The 21,781-nt window shown below is 42.5% G+C and overlaps 1 protein-coding gene across 1 annotated transcript in view; it reads right to left on the minus strand.

Annotated features, from left to right (window-relative positions):
* Positions 1–21,781, minus strand: part of TRPC5 (transient receptor potential cation channel subfamily C member 5) — a 200,280-nt gene that overhangs the window by 148,420 nt on the left and 30,079 nt on the right. The window contains exon 2 of the mRNA XM_001101078.4: positions 4,184–4,705. Within this exon, the coding sequence (XP_001101078.1) occupies positions 4,184–4,705 (522 nt within the window). The remainder of the gene's footprint in view (positions 1–4,183; positions 4,706–21,781) is intronic.

Below are 21,781 nucleotides of genomic sequence, written 5' to 3' on the forward strand. Positions count from 1 at the left end.
GTATGCATTTGAGACTCAATGAAACCACATATTTTTAAAAAACTCTAATTCACAGGTTGGGAAGGATTACAGTTTTTTTTGTTTTTTGTTTTTTTTTTCTAGAAATGAAGTCACAATTCAGAAGGGATTTATAGAGTTTGATGAGTATAAATTATGTTTTACATTCCTGAAGCAATGCCTTTGGAGTATAAACTTTGAGATATATATGATTTCTCAAGCCTGCCTTTCTAATCAGTGTGGCTTAGTTTGAAGAGAAACTAATTATGTCAAAATTGATGTATAGCCATTGCTAAGATAATTTATCTTGGAAGATTTGGAGCAAAATATATAAATATAAATCTCCAAATGATTCTGAAGTCTCTGGCTATGAGACTAAACTTTAGGCCATATTTGAATTTCAGTGGCTCTATGGAATTATATTCTTTATCACTACTGACATTGAAGTTGACAGTCACTCAGTATCCCAGCTGTATACCTGGAGCTAGAGTTTGATGTGATCTGATGGAAACAATTCAGTCTACTAAATACCATGGTTTTCATTTATTTGATTCACAAATGTCAGTGAATAGCACCAGGCCTAAAATTGTTGATCTTTGCATAAATAGACTGCTTTTTGAATTACTTTTCAAAAAGTAATTTACTTTTGAAATTACTTGATTTTTGAAATTACTTTGATTACTAACTTTTGAAATTACTTTGATTACTGCTGAATATCCATAATATTGAATAGTTAAGAAAGGCTACTTTGCTAGTGTTATGGATTAAACATAATTTAGCTGGCTGGGCATGGTGGCTCACATCTGTAATCCCAGCGCTTTGGGAGGCTGAGATGAGATCACTTGAGGCCAGGAGTTTGAGGCCAGGAGTTTGAAACCAGCCTAGGCAACATAGTGAGACCTTGTCTCTAAAAATAATAAAAATAGGCTGGGTGCGGTGGCTTACGCCTGTAATCCCAGCACTTTGAGGGGCCGAGGTGGGCAGATCACTTGAGGTCAGGAGTTCAAGACCAGCCTGGCCAGCACGGCGAAACCCCATCTCTACTTAAAAAAAAATACAAAAATTTTCTTGGTGTGGTGGTGCATGCCTGTAGTCCCAACTACTATGGAGGCTGAGGCAGGAGAATCGATTGAACCCAAGAGTCAGAGGTTGCAGCGAGCCGAGACTGTGCCACTGCACTCCAACCTGGGTGACAGAGTGAGACTCCGTCTCAAAAATAAATAAATAAATAAATAAATTTTTTGAAAAAATGGCCTTGTGAAATATGAAACTATACTTAGATAGGTTCACTATTGAAAGTAAAATAGACACTCCAAAACTTGTGCATCTTCAAAAATGAATCCTAGTGATGATGGTTGCACAATGTGAATGTACTTAATTCCACTGAAGTGTAAACTTACAAGTGGTTAAAATTTGAAATTTTATATTAGGTATATCTTACCACAATAAAAATTCCACTTCAGTGTACACAGGAATGGACCCTGGAAACAATGTTGGAGTCTCTGATGATTAATCAAGAGAGCAAGAAAAAATAAGACCCCGCACCACATTCAGGTTAGTGGGATGATAGTTAAGAAATATATGAAAATATAGTAGCATAAAGATATTACGTAAAAACAATGATAAGAAATTATGGAATAAAGAATACAAGGGACAAAGTTTCTGGACAGTAAAAGGACTAAAACAAAGTGGGAAAAAGTGATGAGAAGGTTAATGAGGGTTGGGGGGCAGTTAATGTATAATACAAAAGTGATTCCGTGGTCATGTGACAAGCAGATCCCCATGACAGTGAGAAAGTCATCACACTGGTTTTCAAATGCAACAGTAACTAAAACTGGCAAATGAAGATCAGATGAGCAGGTGGAGTCAAGCCATACAATAGAAGGTGACCTACCAACACAAAATTGATGAAATATTGCAGTGAAATTGTTTGAAAATAAATGCATTCTCAATTTTAAAGAGCATGGGGTGCCTAAAATTGTAAAGTTTATCTCATATTCAGCGGGGCGAGGATTGTAAACTTTAGTTGTATTCTGCAATTATCTATTTTTTAAAAACTATTTTATTCCCATTAACCATTCTGTCACTTGGAAGCAATTCATGTTCTAAAAATATCTGTGATTTTCTTTCTCACAGTATTATAACAATTTATGTAAAGTGAAAACACACTGAAACAATAATATACATCTTTAATGGAAATATATACTTATATCAAAGTGTAGATACAGCAGACTGCTTAACACAATGACTGATACTTCATATCAACAGCAGGGCTGTGGGAGAGAGGGCGGGATAAGAGAAGGATGGGCCTTTACTATATCTATTACCTGCCATTTTACTGTACAGAATTAGACCATATGCCACGAGTCCTCCATGTGTAACAATAAAAATGAATAATTTTAACAGCTAATAGTAAATATTTTTTGAGACAGAGTCTCACTCTATTGCCCAGGCTAGAGTACCATGGCACAATCTTGACTTACTGCAACCTCTGCCTCCCAGGTTCAAGTGATTTTCATGTCTCAGCCTCCTGAGTAGCTGGGATTACATGCACCTGCCACCACGCCCAGCTAATTTTTGTATTTTTAGTAGAGACTGGGTTTCACCATGTTGACCAGGCTGGTCTCGAACTCCTGACCTCAGATGATCTGCCAACTTTGGCTTCCCAAAGTGCCGGGATTACAGGTGTGAGCCACCACACTCCGCTCAGCTAATAGTTATTGACTGCTACTGTATGCTCAGTATTTCGCTATGCATAAGTACATTACCTATTTTATTTTATTTTATTATTTTATTTTATCTTTACATTTCTCCAGGGAAGTAAGCACAACACCAGGCTTATTGAAATAACTTAAAGCAGGTAAATGGCAAAAATAAAATAAGGGGACTCATAGGTAGGCCTAAACCATTTACCACTTCCTCCAGTATAGCCCTTTCGATCTCCATGTTGCTCTTCTTCATTTTTTATCCCTTTCCAGGTTGCCCTGGTATTTGTTTTTTGCCTCATTTCTAAGGCATAGTACTTTTATTTTTGTCTGAGAAAAAGGGACCAGATAAACACACAATGAGGTTTGTCTCAGAGCCTGGATCCATGAAGGAATGGCACTGCCAGTTGCCCTTCAGCTGGCAGGCACCCCTCAGCTGCTTTGACTCCAGGTAGCATGGAAAAGAGATGGAAATGGACATTAAAGTACTTCTGGTGCCATGCACTGAATGCTGTATTTTCTTATTTCCCACAATCCCCTATGAAGTGAAGAAACTATTTTCATCTCTATTTTATAAATGAGAAAACTAATGCCCTGAAAATAGGAGTGAGTTTCTTTAGGTCATACAGCTAGTGGGTTAAAATTCTATCCTCAGTTGCTCTGGCTCCACAGTCCCTGCTTTTTCCATGGTATCATGCTGCTTCCTTAAAGGGCTAAGTTAGCCTTGTTAGGAGGCTCTCCCAAACTGTTTGATAAGATGGCATAGAACTACACCTGCTTGATTGTAAATCTTGCCTAAATGGAAAGCAGAGCCTCACCTGTGACCTGCTTGAATTGCCCTCCTTCAAAGAGGTGGAACCTAACATTTTGGAGGTCATACCATAGCAGATCCTGCTCCAACCTTTTATTGAACTACAAACCCTGAGTATGACTTCATCTTTCAACTGTGTTTTTTAGCCTTCTCACTAAGGGGCTGCCAGGGATTCAGTTGTGCCAACAATTAGCAGCATCCAGGCAGTGACCCTTCTGTAATCACTGCCCACTATGTCCCCAGTATATAGGATAGGATACTTTGTTATGTGCTATCACAGAACACTGTTCTTTCAAAGTACATATCTTAGTAGGTAACTATATATTCGTTACAGTGATCATTTACTCTATATCCACTACCAGCTTGTAAGCTCCATGAAAGCAGGGTCAGTGTCTGTCTTCTGTATTGCAAACACTCAGAACAGTGCTCAGTAAGCATTTGTTAAATGCATGAATGCTTTTCCATCAAAGAATCAGATGGTTACTTATCTGGCCATAAAGAAAATACAAAAAGGTTGTCTGTGTCTTGGATAAATGGGCCTAGCTGTGAGGCCTGCCCAACCATTTGTTTGTTAGAGAGCGAAATGGTAGAAAAATGCTGATTCTTGCTCTGCTGCTCCAGGCTTTGGAGGCCTTAAGCTTCCCTGAAAGCAGACATGAGCTCAGCTTACCTCTTTCTGGTGGTATTTGATTGCCACCTTCAACTTGGCCAGGTCATGGTACTTCTGAGGGTCAAGCTCTTCACTGTGGTCATCTCGATGATTGAGGATGATCTCCAGTTCCCTGGAGCTCCGAGCTTGGTCCAGCAGGTCTTTGGCAAAGAGCTTGCACTGCTGAGAGAGCTCCTCATACTCGGCCTTGAACTCGTTCTCCACCTTGCTGAGCTCCTTGAGCTCCCAGCCCAGGCGGAAGGCAGTTAGGATGGGGTCCTCACTTGATAAGGCAATGAGTGAGGGGCTTGCCAAAGCCTTATAGATGTTCAGTCGGGAGCGAGAGTGGCGCAGACTGTCTACCTCTGAACTAGACACACACTCCACACAGTTGCAGCGGATCTGGTGGGGCCGTGGGATAGTGACCCGTTTTTGGACAAGCAATTTGATGATTTCGTAGTTGTTGGTGTGGGCAGCCAGCATGATGGGAGTGATGTCCGGTGTGAACTCAGAGAACTGTGTGTCCATCATCAGAGTGGGGACCTAGGTACAAGAAATGAGAAGCATAGAAGGGCAGGATTAAAGTTTGGAGAGAGAAGCATAGGTCCTATAAAATGCTGGCAATTCAGGAATTAGAGTCTCCATTCTCATTTCAATTTTTTGACCTCCTAAACCTCCTTCCTTATAGCTAATGTTTATGGAATACTTATTGTGTGCCAGCCACTATTCTAAGCACATTACATGTCTTTACTCATTTAATCTCCACAACAACCTTGTGAGGTAAATATTGTTCCCATATGAAGAAGCTGAGACACAGAGAGATTAATGAACACACCTAAGGTTACAAAGATTTTAGTCAGCAGAGCCAAGATTCAAACCCAAGCAAGAGTCTAGAGCCGAGCTCTAGAGTCACGTTGTCAATTATGCAATGACAACATGCCCATTTCTGTCTGAGACATACTGGAGAATACAGAGGAGTAAAGGACATTTTTTCCTGACCTCCTGGAGAATTATTTGGGTAGAGCAAACTTACATAAAACTGGTAACAGTACATAGTATATCTGCTCAGTTCCAAATGGGCAGTAGAGGCTGCAGGAATATTTATTTGAAAGGCTAACGACAACCAGTAATCTTCAAGACTGTATCATTAAATCAAACCCCGGGGGCTGAAGAGAAGATTCTCTCAAATGATTACATTAACTTTGTGTGTGTGTATACATACACACACACACACATATATACACATATATAAACACACACACACATATATATATACGTATACACACACACATATATACACGTATATACACACACACACATATATATACGTATATACACACACACACACATATACACGTATATATGCATAAGTGTATATATATACACACACACACACACATATATATAACTTCAGGGGACCAAAGACCAAGGCGAGACAGGGTTTGTCCAACTTCCTGTAGGTCCCAGGAAGGTAAAGATAATTCGTTAGGGTCAGGAAGAAGTACTCTGAAAATGAAGACTTCTCGGCTTGGGGATGGGATACTGATAGCAAAAGGATCATTGATAAAATTTTTATGTCCATGATGTAATGTTTAGTGTAAATAGCAGCGATGAAGGTGGGGGCTTCTTTGGGTATTCAGGGGCACTTCTGGGTGAGTGCGCAGAACCTGATCAATGAATTAAAAAATCTTTCAACTCTGAAATGTCTCTTGCCAGGGACGGTGGCTCACGCCTGTAATCCCAGCACTTTGGGAGGCTGAGGCGGGTGGATCATGAGGTCAAGAGATAGAGACCAACTTGGCTAACACAGTGAAATCCCGTCTCAACTGAAAATACAAAAAATTAGCCAGGTGTGGTGGCGGGCGCCTGTAGTCCCAGCTACTTGGGAGGCTGCTGCAGGAGAATGGCGTGAACCCAGGAGGCGGAGCTGACAGTGAACCGTGATCACGCCACTGCACTCCAGCCTGGGCAACAGAGCAAGACTCAGTCTCAAAAAAAAGAAGTCTCTTTTAGGACCCAGTCTTTTCTCAGTCCAGTAGGGAAGCTGAGGCAGCTTGCTAGACTCACAGAAGAGTTTAAGTGTGGTAGGATCTAGAGCTAGAGAAGGGGAGGACTGGAATAGTCAATAGAGGCAACAGAGGCTTTAGGAAGAGGTGGAGCCCAGTATCCAAAACATGGATAGGATTCCAGAAAATTGAGAAATATTGATTTTATTACACTTTAGGAAAAAATGTTTCAAACGTTCATTTTAACTGGGTAGGACAGACCGTGGATAATTGGGAGTCTCATCGAATAGACAAATCATGGGATTTTTGTTTTGTTTTTAATTTTCTTTATCTCTCTAAATAAGAGAGACAAATCGTGTTTTAATCAATAGGTTCTTTTTACTCTCAAAACTTCTTTAAAAAATAAAACAACAACCCACAGTTACTGGCTAACTGACAAAGGGATGAGTTACTGTTTTTCAACATCATTGCCTCCCTCCCACCTTGCACGCAGGATTCTCCAACAGGGAAGTGGCCAGAAAACATAGAGTAGTAGAAAGGTGGAGGAGGAGGAGTTTGCAAGAAATCTGTTTCCTTACTGAGTGCTTGCATCAGCCTCTCAATAGTTGAAAGCTGACTGCATGATGGTCATTAATTGCTAGCATGGAACAGCGAGTAAACATTGTTAAACATTTAGAGGGAGCCGCTACAAACAAGACAGCAGGAAGTGAGCAACTGGCTCATAAAGTAAATTGGACATAGGAAAGAGTAATCTCAGAAATTAACATAAGCCTACAGGCTAAGGAAGAAGTAGGTCTGAGTGGGCCTGGAAATGAATATAAACACCATCAGCATAAAGCCTAGAGTTGGGAGAGATGGGGAAGTGAGAAATTTGTCACAGTCTCCCCAGGAAGAAGAGAGCTCAGATCTGAGAACTCTGCCCTTTCTCTGGGCAGAGGCCTTCCTCAATCTCTGTCTGGGTCTGAAAGTGTTGAGCAGAAGGGAAGAGAGGCTAACCTGTAGCACAGGATTTCCTGGGTTAGATTGGGGGTATGGGTCTGCTTCCTACCATGCTATTCCTCCTTCCTCACTCTCTCTCTCTCTCTTGCTGTCTCTCTCGCTTTCTCTCTCTCCCCCTCTTCCTTATTCTTTCTACTTTTCTTACTCTTTTCCTTTCTTTTCTTCCGTGGCAGTGCTGCCAGTCCTGTCCAAGACACACAGCAATACCTGTGAATAGTGTTTAGCCCCACTTGTCTGATACAGCCAAAAGGTTGTGGTTGTTCATGCGTAGAATAATGAAATGCTTTCTGAAAGTATCTGATTATATTGTCTAACAAGGAACTTTATGATTCTCCATTTGACTTCCTGAGTACCTAACGCCAGAGAGGAAACCTTTTGAAAAGAAAACTGGTCTACAGTGACCAACCTTGCCCTCCCACCCAGACTGTTTTTCCTCCTTCTATCAGTGTTGCCACTCACAGGTTGCTTTCTGTGTGTATATCCTTGTGGATTCCCTGTGTGGAATGGTCTCTCGCCCCATTTCTCTGCCACTCAAGGGCCGTTGCAAGTTCTGACTTCTTCAATAGCTCCTTCTTCTAACTTTGAGCTTATCTCTTGCTCTCCACTCAGATATTGCGGGCACAAGGTTACATGCAAGAAAATCACTTTTCTGATGTTGTCTTATATTATTCTCAAATTACTTCACACATGTACTTTTTGCCTCCTTGATAAGGTTATGAGCTCTTTGAAGGCAGAGTTGTCCTGGTCTGCTCTTGTTTCCCCTATGGCATCTAGCACAGTGCTAGACGTACAGCAGACACTCAGCAAACATAAATTAAATTTCCTATTTTCACATTAAGGAATTGACTCTCTTGGGCCAGGCATGGTGGCTCACGCCTGTAATCCCAGCACTTTGGGAGGCCGAGGTGAGAGGATCACTTGAGTCCAGGAGTTCAAGACCAGCCTGGGCAACCTAGTGACACTCTGTCTCTAAAAAATCAAAACAAAAAACATTATATTAGCTAGGTGTGATGGCAAGCACCTGTGGTCCCAGCAAGTAGGGAGGTTGGGGTGGGAGGATTGCTTGAGCCTGGGAGGTTGAGGCTGCAGTGAGCTGTGATCATGCCACTGCACTCCATCCAGCCTGGGCAACAGAGTGAGACCGTCTCCAATAAAAAAATAAAGAAAATAAAAGAGAAATTGACTCTATTGTTTACAAACCTGACTCCCACAATTTGGGTCAATATGAGCTAATTTCCTTGGACCTCTCCTTCCCATGTCCAGCTGAGAAGGCAGACATCCCAAGACTCCAAGAAGGGTTAGATGACTAGCTTTGCAGGGAACTACTGTGAGGTCTCACAAACTTGCAACATTTCTGCCTGTATTTTTCACAATTCCATTGCTTCAAAGTGGGGACTGATCCATAGAGTATGGGTTTCTTTCTACTCCTTCTACCCCTTCTGCTTTGTTCTCCTTCATCATCTTGCTGTTTTGTTTTCTGTTTTTCCTTCCCAGGCTGTGCAGAGACCATGGACTATCATCAGAACAGCCAAAGTAAAGGAAGAGAAAGTTTTTTTTTTTTTTTTGAGGCAGAGTCTCCCTCTGTCGCCCAGGCTGGAGTGCTGTGGCGCGATCTCGGCTCACTGCAAGCTCCACCTCCCGGGTTCACGCCATTCTGCTGCCTCAGCCTCCCGAGGAAGAGAAAGTTCTATAATGAGGGTCAGAAGATTCTGATAATAATCTAGATTTTATGACGTTGTCTAAAATACAGGCCAAACGGGTAACAGAAATGAGGACCAGGTGTAGGTATATATGTATAATTTGGGTGAGTGAATGATAGAAACTGGTAAACTGCAGAGACCCTCTCAAAGGGGGCAGCTACTACTCAGCTCCTGTAAATTGTCATAAGCACAAGTGAGGAGCAGTGTTATAAATTTTTGAAAAGAAGCCATAAACATGGATTTGGGGGTAGAAGCTCTTAAAGTTATAAATGTTGGCTCAAAAATTTTAAAGACAGTGTGCAGGCCAAGCAAAATACATATGTGAGACCCATTTGGTTTGAGTGAACCAGTTTGTGACCTTCGTGCTAGCACATAAGTTGTGAGACTAAAAAGAGATGGGAGAAGATATTGGACATTTAGGCAAGGGCCAAATGATAAAAGGCCTCATACGCCACGCTAAGGAATTTATATATTATCTTTTGACCACAGGGAACTACTGAGGGTTTTAATCAGGAGAGTGGCATAGTTGATTAGTTTGGCCACAGTGTGGGAAATGGGCAGTGGTAATCATGCTCATAAATGTTTAACAACCAGCTCTCCACAGGGGAGGAAAAAAGATCCTGTTTTTTGGTGTTTGCCAGTTTTTGTGGTGTAAATACTCCCACTGTGGCCAGTTTCATGCTACCAATATGACATCATGGAACATGGAGTTGGGAAGAGGAGTAGATAACCCACTCTCGCCAGCTGGCCTGAGCCAGCTCCAAGCACACCACCATGTGTTTCAGAATAAGACTAGTTAAAAGATATCATTAGTTCAGGTGAAGAGATGGCAAGGATCTTAAATTAGATAGTGATTCTAGAGATAGACAAAAAATAACAAATTTAAGGCATTCATTGGATGTGTCAGGGAAGGGAGGGAGAAGAAATCAAGGGTATTAGGTCTCTAGATTCCAATGCCTGGTTGAACAGTAGTGCCACTAATTGAGATATTGCATACAGGAGCAGGTTTAACGTTTTTAAAAGTTCAGTTTTGTGCTTGTTAACTTTGAAGTCCCTACTGGAAAAGCAGCAGGAAATTGTATAACTCCAGCATGAATCTTGAAGAAGTTAGGGTTGAAAATATAGATGTGAGAGTCTTCAGTCAGTAATAGTAGTTGAAACCAAGAGTGGACAGGGTCAACGTCTGTCTGCCCTTGTTTCCTCACAAGTGACTCCACCAATCTACTCCAAGGACTCTGTCCAGCCCCAGTTTCCAGGGCAACCGAGGCTTGAAATAAGAAGCACTTAGGAGGCCTGCATCAGGTTCCATCATTCCAAATTCCTACTGTTGAGGCTTTTGCAATGGGACATTCTTGTTCTGTTTGTTTCTTAATTGCAGCTTCTACCACACCTGTGCCCTAGCTTTTAAAACAAGGCTTCACCCTTACCTGAGTTTCTGGCCTAATATCTCAGGCCTCTTTAATGAAATGTGGCTGTGAAGAGGAGATGAGGCTGCATCTTGAGCACCTTGATTAGATCATGGGGAGGACCCAGGGAGGAGGAGAGATTATAGACAAAGGAAAGAGGGGGCTTGTGGGTAGATCAGGGTGCCTGAAGAGATGAGGAGGGATGAGGTCCAGAGCAAACGTTGGGGTGAGGTGGAGGTTGATCTTGGTCTGGAATAAGGATGCCTTATCCTCAGAGACTGGAGGAAAAAAGGTGAGTTGAATGGAGCTGTTGGTAAGTTTGTTATTGAAGAGGGCTAGAAGCTGAAGTACTTCCCATCTAAAAATGCAGTTTTCTCATTGAAATGGGAGGTGAGATCAGATGCTTTGAGTGAGGGAGGAGAAGTTGGAAGGGTGTGTGGAGAGAGTTCAATGTATGGAAGACTTGCTAAAGGGAGAGAAAGAGGAAGTTGACCAAAGGAAAGTAAAAGGATGGCCTAGCAGTCCTGAAATCTTGGGTAAATTAGCAGCTGTAAATTTGTAATGGCAATGATGCATGGAAGAATGTGGCTTTTTTTTCTCTCTAGCAGCTTTGACAGTCCAGATGTGGGGATGGAGAATTCTGATTTTTGGATAGATTCAGGATTGTGGTTTTGCCAGTGAGAGGAAGTTGAGTATGAAGTAGTTCAGGTGATTGCACTTGAAGACCAGATCAGATAGGTAAGGGTAAAAGTCTGGGAGGAAATGGAGGCATTGAGGGACTTGAGGTCTCTTTGAAGTCAAAGGGCAGAGAGAGTAGGCAAACTGGGAGGATAGGAGACTGTGGACAGAGAGTAGGGTGCTAGTGGATATGCTGTCCACAGTGGAGCAGTGTTGAATGATGACCAGCTGTGGGTTGGTCATGGGCACAGTGGGCTGAAGTAGAGTGGATGTGGAGGTCAGTGGAGCGGGGAAGTCAAGGAGCTGATGGGTCAGGATGCTGGCTGTATTGTCCACATGGGTGGGTGCTGAAGTCATTCAGGGTGATGACACATATTGGGCTGGAGAGGACAACTGTGATCTAGAGGCCAAGATAATCAGAGTACTTTGGATAGTGACTAAATCAGCAGATGATCAGGAGATGGAAAGATCAGGAGATGTGACTGTGTCCACATTGTTTTCAGGAGGGCTTCTGAGAGGTGAAGCCAGCTGGACTTCCTGGGTCGAGTGGGGACTTGAAGAACTTTTCTGTCTCATAAGATGTTTGTAAAATGCACCAATCAGTGCTCTGTAAAAATGCACCAATCGGCTCTCTGTAGCTAGCTAGAGGTTTGTAAAATGGACCAATCAGCGCTCTGTAAAATGGACCAATCAGCAGGACATGGGCAGGGACAAATAAGGGAATAAAAGCTGGCCACCCCAACCAGCAGCGGCAACCCGCTTGGGTCCCCTTCCATGCTGTGGAAGCTTTGTTCTTTCGCTTCTTCACAATAAATCATGCTGCTGCTCCCTCTTTAGGTCCGTGCTATCTTCAAGAGCTGTAACACTCACTGCGAAGGTCCGCAGCTCCATTCTTGAAGTCAGCGAGACCACGAACCCACTGAAAGGAACCAACTCTGTCCACATACTGGGGGCTTGTCCAGGATATTGCCACGTGGTGAGTACCATCGGACTCCTTTTGCTTGCTATTCTGTCCTATTTCTCCTTAGAATTTGGGGGCTAAACACTGGGCACCTGTTGGCCAGTTAAAAGTGACTAGTGTGGCCGCTGGACTAAAGTCATGGGTGTCAGGCTTTCTAGGAAAGGGCTCTCTGACAACCCTGGACTCTTTGGAGCTGGAAATGTTCGTTTGCCTGGAACCAGCTTCCGCTTTACTTGTACTTCTGGGCTGAGCCGAAGGTCAACAGAGAGGAAAGCCATTCAGCTCTGGAGTCCTGACAAAAAGTTGGTTGACCCTGCAGCCATGAGCTGAACTCTCAAAGTCACGTTACCCAAGCAAGACTCGCCCATCTATCCTATCTATCCTGACCCTTGCCTCCTGGGTCCTAACACCTGTCAGACAAACTTCCTCTGACCTCTCTTCTCCGAGACTAGTCCTGCTTCTAAAAACCACTCCCTGTCTCTGGTGCTTTTCTAGTTTCTCCTGTAAGAATGATTTCTAGTACAATTTTCAAGACTCTGTTCCTTTCTTTAGGCACCCAGGCTCACCACTCAAAAAGACATATTTTTTGCCCAAAGCCCCATCAGAGGGGGAGACTATCTGAAATTTTAGGATCCCTCCTCAGACTAGCAGGTCTAACAAAGCCTATTCCTGAAGCTAAGAGATGGGGAACCTCAGAAATGATATCCTTCCTATTCATATGATGAGAAGTGAGGACAAAAGGCGTCACTCTTCCAGTCCTGGATATCCCTTCCCTCCCTCGGGGTATGGCCCTCCACTCCATTTTTGAGGCATATCATCTTTATAGGATAGGGGTAAGGTCCCAATACTAACAGGAGAAAATGTTTAGAACTCTAACAGGTTTTTGAGAATGCGTCAGTAAGGGCCACTAAATCTGATTTTTCTTGGCCCTCTTTGTGGTCTAAGAGGAAAGGCAAGGGTACAGGTTTTCAAGAATGCATTGGTAAGGGCCACTGAATCCGATCTTCCTCGGTCCTCTTTGTGGTCTAGGAGGAAAACTAGTGTTTCTGCTGTTGCTTTGGTGAGTGCAACTATCCTGATCAGCAGGGTCCAAGGACCGTTGTGGGTTCTTGGGCAAGAGGAGGATCTGCTGCTGCATCGGTGAGCACAGCTATTCTGAGCAGCAGGATCCAAGGACTTCTTGGGCAGGCGGGAGAAACAAAACAAATCAAAACCACGGGCAGTTTTGTCTTTCAGATAGGAAACACTCAGGCATCAACAGGCTCACCCCTGAAATGCATCCTAAGCCATTAGAATCAATTTGACCTGCAAACCCTGAAAAAGAGGTGGCTCATTTTTTCTGCACTGCTGCATGGTCCCAATATTCTCTCTCTGATGGGGAAAAATGGCCACCTGAGGGAAGTATAAATTACAATACTATCATGCAGCTTGACCTTTTCTGTAAGAGGGAAGGCAAATGGAGTGAAATATCTTATGTCCAAGCTTTCTTTTCATTGAAAGAGAATCCACTATACAAAGCTTGCAATTTACATTCCACAGAAGGACCTCTCAGCTTACCTCCATATCCTAGCCTCCCTACAGCTCCCCTTCCTATTAATGATAAGCCTCCTCTAATCTCCCCCACCTAGAAGGAAACAAGCAAAAAAATCTCCAAGGGACCACAACCCCCCCCAGGCTATTGGTTATGTCTCCTTCAAGCTATAGGGGGAGGGGAATTTGACCCAACCCGGGTACGTGTCCCCTTCTCCCTCTCTAAAGCAGATCAAGGCAGACCTGGGGAAGGTTTCAGATGATCCTGTTAGGTATATAAATGTCCTACAGGGTCTAGGGCAAATCTTCGACCTCACTTGGAGAGATGTCATGCTATTGTTAGATGAAACCCTGGCCTTTAATGAAAAGAATGTAGGTTTAGCTGCAGCCCAAGAGTTTGGAGATACCTGGTATCTTAGTCAAGTAACTAATAGAATGACAGCTGAAGAAAGGGACAAATTCCCTACCAGTCAGCAAGCCATACCCAGTATGGACCCCACTAGGACTTTGACTCAGATCATGGAGACTGGAGTCACAAACATCTGTTGACCTATGTTCTAGAAGGACTAAGGAGAATTAGGAAAAAGCCCATAAATTATTCACTGATGTCCACCATAACTCAGGGAAAGGAAGAAAATCCTTCTGCCTTCCTTGAGCGGCTAAGGGAGGCCTTAAAAAAATATACTCCCCTGTCCCCCAACTCCCTCGAGGGTCAATTAATCCTAAAAGGTAAGTTTATTACCCAATCAGCCTCAGATAACAGGAGAAAGCTCAAAAAGCAAGCCCTAGACCCTGAACAAAATCTGGAGGCATTGTTAAACCTGGTGACCCCAGTGTTCTATAATAAGGACTAAGAAGAACAGGCAGAAAAGGAAAAGCAAGATCAGAGAAAGGTCACAGCCTTAGTCATGGCCCTCAGACAAACAAAACTTGGTGGTTCAAAGACGACAGAAAATGCAGCAGGCCAATCTCCCGGTAAGGCTTGTTACCAGTGTGGTTTGCAAGGACACCTTAAAAAAATTGTCCAACGAGAAACAAGCTGCCCCCTTGCCTATGTCCACTATGCCAAGACAATCACTGGAAGGCACACTGCCCCAGAGGACAAAAGTTATCTTGGCCAAAAGCCCCCAACCAGATGTTCAAACAGCAGGACTGAGGGTGCCTGGGGCAAGCACCAGCTCATGTCATCACCCTCACTGAGCCCCGGGTACATTTAACCATTGAAGGCTAGGAAATTGACTTCCTCCTGGACACTGGCACAGCTTTCTCAGTGTTAATATCCTGCCCCGGATGGCTGTCCTCAAGGTCTGTTACCATCCGAGGAATCCTGGGACAGCCTGGAACCAGGTATTTCTCCCACCTCCTCAGCTGTAATTAGGAGACTTTGCCCTTATCACATGCCTTTCTTGTTATGCCTGAAAGTCCCACACCCCTATTAGGCAGGGACATATTAGCCAAAGCTGGAGCTATTATCTATATGAATATGGGGAGCAAGTTACCCATTTGCTGTCCCCTACTTGAGAAGGGAATCAACCCTGAAGTTTGGGCATTAGAAGGACAATTCAGAGGGCAAAAAATGCCCGCCCAGTCCAAATCAGGCTAAAAGACCCCATCACTTTTCCTTATCAAAGACCATATCCCTTAAGGCCTGAAGCTCTTAAGGGATTATAGGATATTGTCAGACATTTAAAAGCTCAAGGCTTAGTTAAAAAAAAAAAAAAAAAAAAAAAGCAGCAGTTCCTGCAACACCCCAATTCCAGGAGTACAAAAACTGAATGGTCAGTGGAGGCTAGTGCAAGATCTTAGACTCATCAATGAGGCAGTAATTCCTCTATATCCAGTTGTACCCAACCCCTATACCCAGCTCTCTCAAATACGAGAGGAAGCAAAATGGTTCACTGCTCTGGACCTCAAGGATGCCTTCTTCTGTGTTCCCCTGCACTCTGACTCCCAGTTTCTCTTTGTCTTCGAGGATCCCATAGACCACATGTCCCAACTTACACAGACAGTCTTGCCCCAAGGGTTTAAGGATAGCTCTCATCTGTTTGGTCACACACTGGCCCAAGATCTAGGTCACTTCTCAAGTCCAGGCACTCTGGTCCTTCAGTATGTGGATGATTTCCTTTTGGCTACCAGTTTGAAAGCCTCATGCCAGCAGAGTACTCTAGATCTCTTGAACTTTTTAGCTAATCAAGGGTACATGGTCTAAATCGAAGGCCCAGCTCCGTTTGCAACAAGTCAAATATCTAGGTCTAATTTTAGCCAGAAGAACCAGGGCCCTCAGCAAGGAACAAATACAGCCTATACTGGCCTATTCTCGCCCTAAAACATTAAAACAGTTGCAGAGGTTCCTTGTAATCACTGGCTTTTGCTGACTATGAATCCCCGGAAACAGTGAGATAGCCAGGCCCCTCTATACTCTAATCAAGGAGATCCAGAGGGCAAATACTCCTCTAGTAGAAAAGGAACCAGAGGCAGAAACAGACTTCAAAACCTTAAAGCAGGCCCTAGTACAAGCTCTAGCCTTAAGCCTTCCCACAGGACAAAAGTTCTCCTTAAACATCACAGAGAGAGCAGCAAGCGCTCTTGGAGTCCTTACTCAGTCTCGTGGGACAACCCCACAACCAGTGGCATACCTAAGTAAGGAAATTAATATAGTAGCAAAAGGCTGGCCTCACTGTTTACAGGTAGTTGCGGCGGTGGCCGTCTTAGTGTCAGAGGCTATCAAAATAATACAAGGAAAGGATCTCACTGTCTGGACTATATGATGACTCATGATGTAAATGGCATACTAGGTGCCAAAGGAAGTTTATGGCTATCAGACAACCACCTGCTTTGATACCAAGCGCTACTCCTTGAAGGACCAGTGCTTCAAATACGCACATATCCAGCCCTCAACCCTGCTACTTTTCTCCCAGAGTATGGAGAACCAATTGAGCATGACTGCCAACAAATTATAGTCCAGACTTATGCTGCCCGAGATGATCTCTTAGAAATCCCCTTAGCTTATCCTGACTTTAACCTATATACTAATGGAAGTTCATTTGTGGAAAATAGGATACAAAGGGCAGGTTATGCCATAGTTAGTAATGTAACAGTACTTAAAAGTAAGCCTCTTCCCCCAGAGACCAGCACCCAGTTAGCAGAACTAGTGGCACTTACCCAAGCCTTAGAACTAGGAAAAGGAGAAAAAGAATAAATGTGTATACAGATAGCAAGTATGCTTATCTAATCCTACATGCCCATGCTGCAATATGGAAATAAAGGAAGTTCCTAACCTCTGGGGGAACCCCCATTAAATATCACAAGGAAATCATGGAGTTATTGCACACAGTGCAAAAACCCAAGGAGGTGGCAGTCTTACACTGCCAAAGCCATCAGAAAGGTGAAGAAGAAAAGGCAGAAGGAAACTGTTGGGCAGACACTGAGGCTGAAATTGCTGCCAGGTGGAACCTTCCATGAGAAATATCTATAGAAGGTCCCTTGGTATGGAACAACCCTCTCCAAGAAATTAAGCCCCAGTATTCCGTGACTGAAACAGAATGAGGACTTTCACAAGGGCATATTTTTCTCCCCTTGGGGTGGTTAATGACAGAAGAAGGAAAAGTACTCATACTCAAAGCCAGCCTGTGGAAAATACTTAAAACCCTCCACCAAACTTTTCGTATAGGTATTGAGAACACTCATCAAATGGCCAGATCCCTATTTACAGGGCCAAATCTCCTCTGGACCATCCGACAAGTAGTCAAAGCCTGTGAGGTGTGCCAAAAGAATAATCCCTTGGTTCAGTGTAAGGCTCCTCTAGGGGAACAAAGAATAGGTCACTATCCCAGAGAGGACTGGCAGCTAGACTTCACCCATATGCCTAAGTCAAAAATATTTCAACACTTGATGGTCTGTGTTAATACCTTTACAAATTAAATAGAAGCCTTCCCCTGCAAGACAGAGAAGTCTCAGGAAGTGGTTAAAGTCCTAATTCATAAAATAATTCCTAAGTTTAGGCTTCCCCAAAGCTTACAAAGCAACAATGGTCCGGCTTTTAAAGCCACAATAACTCAGGAAATTTCCAGGGCTCTAGGGATACAGTATTATATTCACTGCGCCTGGAGGCCACAGTCCTCAGGGAAGGTCGAGAAGGCAAATGGAACACTCAAGAGACACTTAAGGAAACTAACACAAGAAACTCATCTCCTGTGGTCTACTCTTTTGCCTATGGCCTTGTTAAGAATCCAAAATTCTCCTCACAAAATAGGACTCAGTCCACGTAAAATGCTGTATGGACAACGTTTTCTCACAAATAACCTCCTACTTGATCAGGAAATGGCCAACCTGGTCAAAGACATAACTTCTTTGGCAAAATATCAATGAAACCTTAAAAACCTACCCGAAGGATATCACAGAGAAAAAGGAAAAGAGTTGTTCCAAGAGGGAGATCTAGTGTTGGTCAAATCCCTCCCCTCTACCTCCCCATCTACAGATTCTTTGTAAGAAGGACCATACTCGGTAATCCTCTCTACCCCCACTGCAGTTAAAGTGGCAGGAGTGGAATCTTAGATTCGCCACACCCGAGTTAAACTTTAGACACCTCCTAAGGAACCTACAGGACTGACAGCTCAGGAGTCCCCGAATCAGCCAGAACCAGCCTCGATACACCTGTGAACCATTGGAGGACTTGTGTCTCCTATTTTGAAAGAAAACACCTGTAATCCCATCTACTCGGGAGGCTGAGGCAGTAGAATCACTTGAACCCAGGAGGTGGAGGTTGCAGTGAGCGAAGATCGCACCACTACACTCCAGCCTGGGTGACAGAGCGAGACTCTGCCTCAACAAAACAAAACAAAACAAATGAATCTCAATCAAAAGCAAACTCCCCAGCACAATAATGGTTTATTCTTCACCATGTCCTGGGCAAAACTGTGACATATGGAAACCTTATGAGCACCCCCCTTCAATTCTATTTTGTGTACTTTTTAAAGTTCTCCCTAACTTAATACAAGTTAACCCAGTGATGTCTTGCAAGCCTCCTGTGCAGGCTTAACCAGTGCTGCCTTTTATGGGTTGTTCTTATATTTTAGATTAGGTTCATTAAATTGTGTCAGTTTCTCATCCAGGCCCTTGGACTTTTGGGTCCCTTTAGGTGGCTGGTCTGCTATTCTCTGAAAAAAAAATCCATACCAAGTTACTAATATTGATAACAATATCTGGAGATGTCCCGAGCAGGGGTATTTACATTTTAATTGGTGGCACCTAGAAAGAACACCTTGGCATTAGCAAAAAAAAAAAAAAAAGAAATTCAAGGAGGACTAGGCTGGTAGGGACTTAAGTTTGGTGAAGGTCTTTCTCAGGCCTCACAAATACAGCTTGATTCCTACTCCACTTTCAGATAGAGTGGACTCTGCTACTAGTGGTGGCTCTGTACATAAGGTTTCTCCTAGTAGCTATTAAGAAAAACTGTGAAAGACTTTGGATCGTGAAAAAACATAAACTGGAGGTCCTGTCTAGTATGTTTTCTGGATTATCCATGCCTTTGATTCTCTTTGACTTAATTTAAAACGCTGTAAATTGTAATGCAACTATTTCTTATTGGGTGGAATGTAATTGATTATTGCCTTGTGGATATAGACTACTTTGTATCCATTCATGAGTTTATTTCTATATTTCTGATGACCTGTATCATGGGAGAGCAAACTTCTGTAAAAAGCCAGACAGTAATTGATATTTTGTGGACCATACAACAAATTACATTACAGTGTCATTTCATTACAATGAAATGAAACTTTCATTTTCATTGTAAAATGAAAGCAGCCATAAGTGTAAGTGAATGGGTATGGCTGTGCTCCAATAAATTTTATTTATAAAAATAGTTGACAGCCAGATTTGGACTGAAGGCCATAGTTTGCAGACTCTTGGCCTACCTACTCGTTCCCTCATTAATTAATGAGTTGAATAAAATCTTTGACATGTTTACTTTAAATTTGTATGAAGATTACAATTTAACCTTTTTTTTTTTTTTTTTTTGAAATTATCTTTTAACAGCCATTCTGTGTTCAGATTGAGGTCAGGTGAAAAATTCAATTTGATTATTTCTTATCAAGTTTTGCTTTCTCTTTAAACTCCAAAATCATACTGAAAGATCTTGGACTTTCTGTTTAAAATCATGTTTTTTAAAAGGAAAAATAAAGGTAGGGAGAGGTGAGGAAGAGGGAAGGAAATCAATAGGTCAAGAATTTAGATTTGGCTTATATTATCTATAACTGTACTTCTAAAGAAACCTGGTACATCAACCATCTCGACTGAATTTTAAAATTTGCAATGATGTGGGCTAAGGACATGGCCAGTAAAGAAGTTACATTGTCTTGCCTTTCCCTGGGACTTTTCATTCAGGCCATAATGAGTTTGCTACCGGATCTGTCCAAGGACTCCTTGTAGAAAAGGTAGGATCCTATTTGGGGATCCTTCTAGATGAATGAGTACAGGACAGAGCCACTCAGGTCAGAGCTCATCACATAAAACACTTGCAATGCAGCGAATAGATTAAGCTACAGTCAGCTTCTCTGTATTTTCAGCTAAATTCTATTGCCAGAGGACAGCCTAGAGGATAGATGATACTCCTTTCTCCCCACTGTCAGAAATGGCTAAAGCTTTTACAAGGTTATTATTCACCCAGGGCTCAAATGATACATTCATTTCCATTAACCTCATCACTGGACACAATCTGCTAATTGGAGTTTTTCTGAACCCTATCGTTACCCTTGGTGGAGTTTATCACAGGCTTCTGAAATTAAATCCCCCATTTGTAATTAATGGCCAGACCCTTATCAAGAGCCACCTCATTCATACACACAATGTTGCCTGCTCACAGACCCAACCTCTCCAATTGGCACTTCCTCACACAGCTGGTCTGATAGCATCATGTTGGAAATGAACCTCCTGTCTTATGCCTGGATTTAGTGAAATTGCAATCCCTCTTTTTTCACCTGCTGTGTTCTCCTCCCTCCATGCTAACATGCCAGATAAAATCAGTGTTCAGCAGTCCAAGAAATGTGTGGAAACGAAATTTCATTTCTCTGTATTACTCAGAAGTGAAAAACACCAGCATCTAATCAATTCACATTACCAGCTGCCTGCTCTGCCTATCTATCAGGTTAGTTAGCTAGTAGTGGTGATGTGTGTGTTACTTTGGAGCAACCATTGGCATGAGATGGAAAAGTATCTGTTTCTCAGAATCTGGTAAAAACAGAAGCATCAGAATTAGGATTTGCTGGATGATCTCAGCTTTCAAGGCCAAGATGTATATAATTGAGACTGGAAGACTGAAATGGACAAAATATACTTGGGGATAATGTCACAGAACCCACTGGCCTTTAAAAATGTCAATATTGATACATACAGGTCAATTATATACATAAAACAATAGCCAGGATTAGCCTGAGCAGCAGTGATAAAAGTAATACTAATGGCTACTGGATGTTGAGCACTTTGCATATGCCAGGCACAAGTACAATGCTGGAGTATTTTATTTAGTCCTCACTATAGCTCTATGCTATAGGCATAATAATTGCTCCCATTTTATATCCGAGGAACTCAGTCGTAGAGAAGCTAAGTGCCTTGCCCAAGGTAACATAGCTAGGAAGTAGAGAACCCAGAGCTTGACCCCAGGCAGTTTGGTACCAAAGCCTCCTGTACGGTTAACCACTATACAGCTCCACCCCTAACCAGCAAAAGGCCAACAATTTGATTTATTACATCAATAAACAAATGTTAAAATCACAACGCTGAATATAAAGACATATCGTAAGTACATATTGCAGGTTTTGTTGGATATTAATTAACCTTATCAACTAATGTTCTACTTTAAACCGTCTAGACAAACATTATATAGCATTGTTTAACGTTTGGCAGCCCACAAAACTATTCTCGAGTTCTCATCACATAGAGGCCCTTAAGTTTTCAAAAGATAGGAGCTAAATCTATGAGAAAAAAAATTCATAACTAATTCCATAGGTTATGAAAGTTTGTAATTTCAGAATTGTAGTTTGATAAAATGTGGAAAAGCATTTTTGTCACAGGTAAATGAAGCATTCCATATATTTTCTTTGTAAAATATGGGTTATAATGAGTGATGGGAACCACTGACTCCGAAAGTTAGGTCCACCCTGGGATGGATATTAGAAACAAACAAACAAAAAACCAAAAAAGGTAAAAGGCTCCAAGGGAGGAAGGGAATACAGAGTGAGTGGCCTTTGGAGAGACAGCCCTCCCTGAAGGCATTTTGTGTACAGTTGAGGTCTGACGTTTTCCAGAAAACTGTGAAAGCGATGTGATGAACCAGAAATTGA

Source organism: Macaca mulatta, chromosome X (assembly GCF_049350105.2).
Source record: "Macaca mulatta isolate MMU2019108-1 chromosome X, T2T-MMU8v2.0, whole genome shotgun sequence".
NCBI lineage: Eukaryota > Metazoa > Chordata > Mammalia > Primates > Cercopithecidae > Macaca > Macaca mulatta.